The sequence below is a fragment of the Cherax quadricarinatus genome, chromosome 93 (assembly GCF_038502225.1).
Source record: "Cherax quadricarinatus isolate ZL_2023a chromosome 93, ASM3850222v1, whole genome shotgun sequence".
NCBI lineage: Eukaryota > Metazoa > Arthropoda > Malacostraca > Decapoda > Parastacidae > Cherax > Cherax quadricarinatus.
This window is the reverse complement of record NC_091384.1, coordinates 2,676,278-2,686,277: the sequence shown is the minus strand read 5'-3', so window position 1 is coordinate 2,686,277 and position 10,000 is coordinate 2,676,278. Positions and strand designations below refer to the sequence as shown.

Sequence of the window (10,000 nt, the reverse complement as noted above, 5' to 3'; positions counted from 1 at the left end):
TTCCTGGTAATTTAACGCCTGATGTCCTATAATCTTGAGGATTATCATAGATTATTTTAATGTAAATGTGAGATTTTCTACGTGTTCTTGAAATGAGGTGGAGTCTCTCTCTCTCTCTCTCTCTCTCTCTCTCTCTCTCTCTCTCTCTCTCTCTCTCTCTCTCTCTCTCTCTCTCTCTCTCTCTCTCTCTCTCTCTCTCTCTCTCTCTCTCTCTCTCTCTCTCTCTCTCTCTCTCTCTCTCTCTCTCTCTCTCTCTCTCTCTCTCTCTCTCTCTCTCTCTCTCTCTCCCTCTCTCTGCCTCTCTCTCTCTCTCTCTCTCTCTCCCTCTCTCCTCTCTCTCTCTCTCTCCTCTCTCTCTCTCTCTCTCTCTCTCTCTCTCTCTCTCTCTCTCTCTCTCTCTCTCTCTCTCTCTCTCTCTCTCTCTCTCTCTCTCTCTCTCTCTCTCTCTCTCTCTCTCTCTCTCTCTCTCTCTCTCTCTCTCTCTCTCTCTCTGTCCCTCTCTCTCTCTCTCTCTCTCTCTCTCTCTGTCCCTCTCTCTCTCTCTCTCTCTCTCTCTCTCTCTCTCTCTCTCAGCAGATAGTCTTTGCTGTCTGCCTTTATCATATGTGCTAATGTACTCCCATGTACTCACACTCATTCTCATGTACTTCCATGTACTCACTTGTACTACCATGTACTCCCATGTATTCCCATGCATTCTCATGCACCCCCATATATTCCCATGTACTCTCATGTACTCCCATGTACTCTCATAGATATTCTGTGTAATTAAATGGCCACAAGACCACGACACTTCCTCTAGTACATGTGGAGTACTTTCTGTAGTACAGGGAAGTACAGAGAAGTACCTAGAAGAACAGGGAAGTATAGGAGAGTACAGGAAAGTACAGATAAGTACACAGACGTACTAAGAAGTACGAACAAGTACAAGAAAGTACACGTAGATATTCGCAGACAGACACAAATGTACACACGCACACACACACACACACACACACACACACACACACACACACACACACACACACACACACACACACACACACACACACACACACACACACACACACACACACACACACACACACACACACACACACACACACACACACACACACACACACACACGTCCCCTATAGACTTCAAATCATAGTGCGGACTCTATCCTCCGTCATGTAACCTGCTGCCTTCTCCTCCCTACAGTAAACAGCAGCTGGTAAACAGCAACTGGTGAAGCAGCTGGTTCTTAAGAATGCACCACCTGCCTTGTCCATGTTGGGTGGTGATCCTTGTATTGGGGCTGTGGGCGGCGTCCCACGCCCACGCCCACAAGGACTACAAATGGAACACGGGTAAGTTCCATAGCAGTACTAGGACCACGGTTCGAGTCCCCACCCATATATAGCTCTGGGCCTTTCGTCTTACAACCAACACATCATCAGAAACAACATTGCGAGCTCCTGATAACGTGTTGATTCCTACACGAAAGGCCCAGAACTATAATTCAACTCCCTCCTGTGGTTATATTGGTGTTATATATATATATGTATGTATATATTTTTTTCGGCCCTCTACCGGGGTCCTCTTCAGAAGATGTGTATACATGTGGCTGCAGGTGTCTACAACATAACATGTGGCTGCAGGTGTCTACAACATAACATGTGGCTGCAGGTGTTTACAACATAACATGTGGCTGCAGGTGTTTAAATATATTATTTAAATGCGGTATATTTCAAGCATATGTTATACCGAGTTTACAGGTGTTTACGTGTGTATGTATGTTGTTTGGATGTATACACACACGCATACACGCATACATACACATAAACGCACACACATGCACACTAGTATATATACCGAGAAATACGTACACACAAATGTATACATCTACAAGTATACACACACATACACACACTCAAAGTATACACACATACACACGAAGTATACACATATACACACGAAGTATACACATATACACACAAAGTATACACACATACACACAAAGTATACACACATACACACAAAGTATACACACATACACACAAAGTATACACATATACACACGCAGTATACACACATACACACGAAGTATACACACATAAACACGCAGTATACACATGCACACATAGTATACACACATACACACGCAGTATACACACATACACACGCAGTATACACACATACACACACAGTATACACACATACACACGCAGTATACACATGCACACGCAGTATACACACATACACACGCAGTATACACACATACACACGCAGTATACAAATGCACACAAAGTATACACACATACACACGCAGTATACCCATGCACACAAAGTATACACACATACACACGCAGTATACACATGCACACGCAGTATACACACATACACACGCAGTATACACACATACACACGCAGTATACAAATGCACACAAAGTATACACACATACACACGCAGTGTACACATGCACACAAAGTATACACACATACACACGCAGTATACCCATGCACACAAAGTATACACACATACACACGCAGTATACACATGCACACAAAGTATACACACATACACACGCAGTGCACACACATACACACAAAGTATACACACATACACACGCAGTACACACACGTACACACAAAGTATACACACATACACACGCAGTATACACATGCACACAAAGTATACACACATACACACGCAGTATACACATGCACACAAAGTATACACACATACACACGCAGTATACACATGCACACAAAGTATACACACATACACACGCAGTGTACACATGCACACAAAGTATACACATACACACGCAGTATACACACATACACACGCAGTATACACACATACACACGCAGTATACACACATACACACGCAGTATACACATGCACACAAAGTATACACACATACACACGCAGTATACACATGCACACAAAGTATACACACATACACACGCAGTATACACACATACACACGCAGTATACACACATACACACGCAGTATACACACATACACACGCAGTATACACATGCACACAAAGTATACACACATACACACGCAGTATACACATGCACACAAAGTATACACACATACACACGCAATATACTCATGCACACAAAGTATACACACATACACACGCAGTATACACACATACACACGCAGTATACACACATACACACGCAGTATACACACATACACACGCAGTATACACATGCACACAAAGTATACACACATACACACGCAGTATACACATGCACACAAAGTATACACACATACACACGCAGTGTACACATGCACACAAAGTATACACACATACACACGCAGTATACATATGCACACAAAGTATACACACATACACACGCAGTACACACACGTACACACAAAGTATACACACATACACACGCATTACACACACATACACACAAAGTATACACACATACACACAGATAAACACGTGCACACAAAGTACACACACATACACACAAAGTATAAACACATACACACAAAGTATACACACATACACACGCAGTACACACACATACACACAAAGTATACACACATACACACGCAGTACACACTGCACAAGTACACACATACACACAAGTATACACACATACACACAAAGTATACACACATACACACAAAGAATACACACATACACACAAAGTACACACACATACACACAAAGTATACACACATACACACAAAGTATACACACATACACACAAAGTATACACACATACACACGCAGTATACACATGCACACATAGTATACACACACAGCCTAATAACGTTAATAGGCCTAATTCTTAATTTTACTAAGTATTATAGATAATTTTTATTGAAACCTGGTTTTGTTGGTCTTAAAAACCGGGTTTTATTGGTCTTAAAAAGCTGGTTTTATTGGTCTTAAAAACCGGGTTTTATTGGTCTTAAAAACCTGGTTTTATTGGTCTTAAAAACCTGGTTTTATTGGTCTTAAAAACCGGGTTTTATTTGTCTTAAAAACCTGGTTTTATTGGTCTTAAAAACCTGGTTTTATTGGTCTTAAAAATCTGGTTTTATTGGTTTTAAAAACCTGGTTTTATTGGTCTTAAAAACCTGGTTTTATTGGTCTTAAAATCTGGTTTTATTGGTCTTAAAACCTGGTTTTATTGGTCTTAAAACCTGGTTTTATTGGTTTTAAAAACCTGGTTTTATTGGTCTTAAAAACCTGGTTTTATTGGTCTTAAAAACCTGGTTTTATTGGTCTTAAAAACCTGGTTTTATTGGTCTTAAAAACCTGGTTTGATTGGTCTTAAAACCGGGTGTTAGTGGTCTTAAAAACCTGGTTTTATTGATCTTAAAAACCGGGTTTTATTGGTCTTGAAAACCGGGTTTTATTGGTCTTAAAAACCTGGTTTTATTGGTCTTAAAAACCTGGTTTTATTGGTCTTAAAACCTGGTTTTATTGGCCTTAAAAACCTGGTTTGATTGGTCTTAAAAATCAGGTTTTATTGGTCTTAAAAATCTGGTTTTATTGGTCTTAAAAACTTGGTTTTATTGGTCTTAAAAACCTGGTTTTATTGGTCTTAAAAACTTGGTTTTATTGGTCTTAAAAACCTGGTTTTATTGGCCTTAAAAACCTGGTTTGATTGGTCTTAAAAACCAGGTGTTATTGGTCTTAAAAATCTGGTTTTATTGGTCTTAAAAACTTGGTTTTATTGGTCTTAAAAACCTGGTTTTATTGATCTTAAAAACTTGGTTTTATTGGTCTTAAAAACCTGGTTTTATTGGTCTTAGAAACCTGGTTTTATTGGTCTTAAAAACCGGGTTTTATTGGTCTTAAGAACCTGGTTTTATTGGTTTTAAAAACTTGGTTTTATTGGTCTTAAAAACCTGGTTTTATTGGTCTTAGAAACCTGGTTTTATTGGTCTTAAAAACCTGGTTTTATTGGTCTTAAAAACTTGGTTTTATTGGTCTTAAAAACCTGGTTTTATTGGCCTTAAAAACCTGGTTTGATTGGTCTTAAAAACCAGGTTTTATTGGTCTTAAAAATCTGGTTTTATTGGTCTTAAAAACTTGGTTTTATTGGTCTTAAAAACCTGGTTTTATTGGTCTTAAAAACCGGTTTTTATTGGTCTTAAAACCGGGTTTTATTGGTCTTAAAAACCTGGTTTTACTGGTCTTAAAAACTTGGTTTTATTGGTCTTAAAAACCTGGTTTTATTGGTCTTAAAAACCGGGTTTTATTGGTATTAAAACCGGGTTTTATTGGTCTTAAAAACCTGGTTTTACTGGTCTTAAAAACTTGGTTTTATTGGTCTTAAAAACCTGATTTTATTGGTCTTAAAAAGTTGGTTTTATTGGTCTTAAAAACCTGGTTTTATTGGTCTTAAAAAGTTGGTTTTATTGGTCTTAAAAACCTGGTTTTATTGGTCTTAAAACCGGGTTTTATTGGTCTTAAGAACCTGGTTTTATTGGTTTTAAAAACTTGGTTTTATTGGTCTTAAAAACCTGGTTTTATTGGTCTTAAAAACCTGGTTTTATTGGTCTTAAAAACCTGGTTTTATTGGTCTTAAAAACCTGGTTTTATTGGTCTTAAAAACCTGGTTTTATTGGTCTTAAAAACCTGGTTTTATTGGTCTTAAAAACCTGGTTTTATTGGTTTTAAAAACTTGGTTTTATTGGTCTTAAAAACCTGGTTTTATTGGTCTTAAAAACCTGGTTTTATTGGTCTTAAAAACCTGGTTTTATTGGTCTTAAAAACCTGGTTTTATTGGTCTTAAAAACCTGGTTTTATTGGTCTTAAAAACCTGGTTTTATTGGTCTTAAAAACTTGGTTTTATTGGTCTTAAAAACCTGGTTTTATTGGTCTTAAAAACCTGGTTTTATTGGTCTTAAAAACCTGGTTTTATTGGTCTTAAAAACCTGGTTTTATTGGTCTTAAAAACTTGGTTTTATTGGTCTTAAAAACCTGGTTTTATTGGTCTTAAAAACCTGGTTTTATTGGTCTTAAAAACCTGGTTTTATTGGTCTTAAAAATCTGGTTTTATTGGTCTTAAAAACCTGGTTTTATTGGTCTTAAAAATCTGGTTTTATTGGTCTTAAAAACCTGGTTTTATTGGTCTTAAAAATCTGGTTTTATTGGTCTTAAAAACCTGGTTTTATTGGTCTTAAAAACCTGGTTTTATTGGTCTTAAAAACCTGGTCAGGAAAATGAAAACGGGATGTTATTATATTGTTGAAATTCTTGAGTTAGTCATTAAATTACCACTGTTAACAGGGTGCTATTACTGTTGTTGTTACTGTTGTTACTGTTGTTACTGTTGTTGTTGCTGTTGTTGTTACTGTTGTTGTTACTGTTGTTGTTACTGTTGTTGTTACTGTTGTTGTTGTTACTGTTGTTGTTACTGTTGTTGTTACTGTTGTTGTTACTGTTGTTGTTACTGTTGTTGTTACTGTTGTTGTTACTGTTGTTGTTACTGTTGTTGTTACTGTTGTTGTTACTGTTGTTGTTACTGTTGTTATTACTGTTGTTGTTGCTGTTGTTGTTGCTGTTGTTGTTACTGTTGTTGTTACTGTTGTTGTTACTGTTGTTGTTACTATTGTTGTTACTGTTGTTGTTACTGTTGTTACTGCTGTTGTTACTGTTGTTGTTTCTGTTGTTGTTGCTGTTGTTGTTACTGTTGTTGTTGCTGTTGTTGTTACTGTTGTTGTTACTGTTGTTGTTACTGTTGTTGTTACTGTTGTTGTTACTGTTGTTGTTACTGTTGTTATTACTGTTGTTGTTGCTGTTGTTGTTGCTGTTGTTGTTACTGTTGTTGTTACTGTTGTTGTTACTGTTGTTACTGCTGTTGTTACTGTTGTTGTTTCTGTTGTTGTTGCTGTTGTTGTTACTGTTGTTACTGTTGTTATTACTGTTGTTGTTGCTGTTGTTGTTACTGTTGTTGTTACTGTTGTTGTTACTGTTGTTACTGCTGTTGTTACTGTTGTTGTTTCTGTTGTTGTTGCTGTTGTTGTTACTGTTGTTGTTACTGTTATTACTGCTGTTGTTACTGTTGTTGTTTCTGTTGTTGTTGCTGTTGTTGTTACTGTTGTTGTTACTGTTATTACTGCTGTTGTTACTGTTGTTGTTACTATTGTTGTTACTGTTGTTGTTACTGTTGTTACTGCTGTTGTTACTGTTGTTGTTTCTGTTGTTGTTGCTGTTGTTGTTACTGTTGTTGTTACTGTTATTACTGCTGTTGTTACTGTTGTTGTTACTGTTGTTGCTGTTGTTGTTGCTGTTGTTGTTACTGTTGTTGTTACTGTTGTTGTTACTGTTGTTGTTACTGTTGTTTTTACTGTTGTTGTTACTGTTATTGTTACTGTTTTTGCCACTGTTGTTGTTACTGCTGTTGTTACTGTTGTTGTTACTGTTGCTACTGTTGTTGTTAATTTTGTTGTTACTTTTGTTGTTACTGTTGTTGTTACTGTTGTTGCTACTGTTGTTGTTACTGTTGTTGTTACTCTTGTTGTTACTGTTGTTGCTACTGTTGTTGTTACTGTTGTTGTTACTGTTGTTGTTACTGTTGTTGTTACTGTTGTTGCTACTGTTGTTGCTACTGTTGTTGTTACTGTTGTTGTTACTGTTGTTGTTACTGTTGTTGTTACTGTTGTTGTTACTGTTGTTGTTACTACACCACCATCTCCACTACCACCACCACTGCCACCACCAATACCACCACTACCACCACTACTACCACCACTACCACCACTACCACCACTACCACCACTACCACCACTACCACCACTACCAGCACCACTACCACCACAACCCCCACTACCACCACTACCACCACTACTACCACCATTACCACCACCACCACTACCACCACCACCATCACTACCACCACTACCACCACTACCACCACTACCACCACCACTACCACTGCTACCACTACTACCACTACCACCACCACTACCACTGCTACCACTATCACCACTACCACCACTACCACCACCACTACCACTGCTACCACTATCACCACTACTACCACTACCACCACCACTACCACTGCTACCACTATCACCACTACCACCACTACCACCACCACTACCACTGCTACCACTATCACCACTACCACCACTACCACCACCACTACCACTGCTACCACCACAACCACCACTACCACCACTACCACCACCACTACCACTGCTACCACAACCACCACTACCACCACAACCACCACTACCACCACTACCACCACAACCACCACTACCACCACTACCACCACAACCACCACTACCACCACTACCACCACCACTACCACTGCTACCACTACCACCACTACCACCACTACCACTGCTACCACTATCACCACTACCACCACACCACGCACACTGCCACCACACCCACCACTACCACCCTACCACTACCACCTACCACCACCACACCTGCACTCCACCACTACCACCACACCACACCACTGCTACCACTCACCACTCACCACGCACTACCCCACCCACTACCACCTGCCACCACACCACCACTACCACCACTCCACCACTGCCCTGCCACCACACCCCACTCCACCACTCCACCACACCACCACTACCACACACCACACCCACCACTGCCACTACCACCACGCCACCACTGCCCATCCACTGCCTACCACGCTACCACCAGCCACTCCACTGCCACCACTGCACACCACTACCACCCCACTGCCACTGCCCACTACCACCTGCCACCACCACACCACTGCCACCATCCTGCCACTGACCCCTACTGCACTCACCACTGCCACCACACGCCACTGCACCACTCCACACCACTACCACTACTACCACTGCCACCACTGCCGCCACTGCCACCTGACACCACCACTACCACTGCACTCCACTCCACCACGCCACCACCACCACCACTACCACTGCCACCACTGCCACCACTGCCACTACCACCACTGCCACCACGCCATCCACTACCACTCACCACTACCTCACTATCGCCACCACTACCACCCACTATCCACCACTCACTCACCACACCTACCACTTTGCATGCTGTGCATACCACTGCTATCGCAACTACTGCACTACATCACCTGCTGCATGTGATGTGTGCTGATGTAGCTGTCTCCTGACCAATTTCTAGTAGTTGTGCATGTGTGTGTGTGTGTGTGTGTGTGTGTGTGTGTGTGTGTGTATGTGTGTGTGTGTGTGTATGTGTTGATGTGTGTTGTGTGTGTGTGTGTGTGTGTATGTATGTGTGTGTATGTGTGTGTATGTGATGTGTATATGTGTGTGTTGTGTGTATGTGATGTGATGTATGTGTGTGTTGTATCAGTGTGATGTTTGTAATGTGTGTGTTGTAGTGTTGTGTTGTGTGTTGTGTGTGTTGTGTGTTGTGTGTTGTTGTGTGTGTGTGTGTGTGTAATTGTAATGATGTGTATATATGATATGTGTCTGTGTGTATTACTATTGTGGTTAGGTATGATTCACATTATGTGTGTATTCATTATGTGTATGTCTGTATGTGTGTCCATTCTTATGCTGTGTCTGTGCTGTACTCCCTACTTGTGTGTTAGGTCGTCACAGTTCTGGTCCTGTTCCTCTTCACTGTGCTGACTAGTCCACCTCTCCCTGCTTCTGAGCTTTATCATCCTCTTCTTAAAGCTATGTACTGCGATCTGCCTCCCTGTTACTTGTCCAGATGTGTTCCCTTCTGTCACTGCTCTGTGTCTGAGATCTTAACTCCCTGTGACTTCTGGTCTTCAACTTCAGATGACCCCTTGTTGCTATGTCCCTTGTTGCTGTGTCCCCTTGTTGCTGTGTCCCTTGTCTTTGTTTTCTGTGTCCCCTTGTTGCTGTGTCCCTTGTTGCTGTGTCCCTTGTTGCTGTGTCCCTTGTTGTGTCCCCTTGTTGCTGTGTCCCCTTGTTGCTGTGCCTTTCCCTTGTTGCTGTGTCCCCTTGTTGCTGTGTCCTTGTTGTTGTGTCCCCTTGTTGCTGTGTCCCCTTGTTGCTGTGTC

General features: G+C 40.7%; 1 protein-coding gene across 1 annotated transcript in view; it reads left to right on the top strand.

Annotated features, from left to right (window-relative positions):
* Positions 1-10,000, top strand: part of LOC138855418 (thrombospondin type-1 domain-containing protein 7A-like) — a 230,665-nt gene that overhangs the window by 52,848 nt on the left and 167,817 nt on the right. Inside the window, exon 2 of the mRNA XM_070104706.1 lies at positions 1,204-1,352. Coding sequence (XP_069960807.1) covers positions 1,253-1,352 — 100 coding nt within the window. The 5' untranslated portion in view covers positions 1,204-1,252. The remainder of the gene's footprint in view (positions 1-1,203; positions 1,353-10,000) is intronic.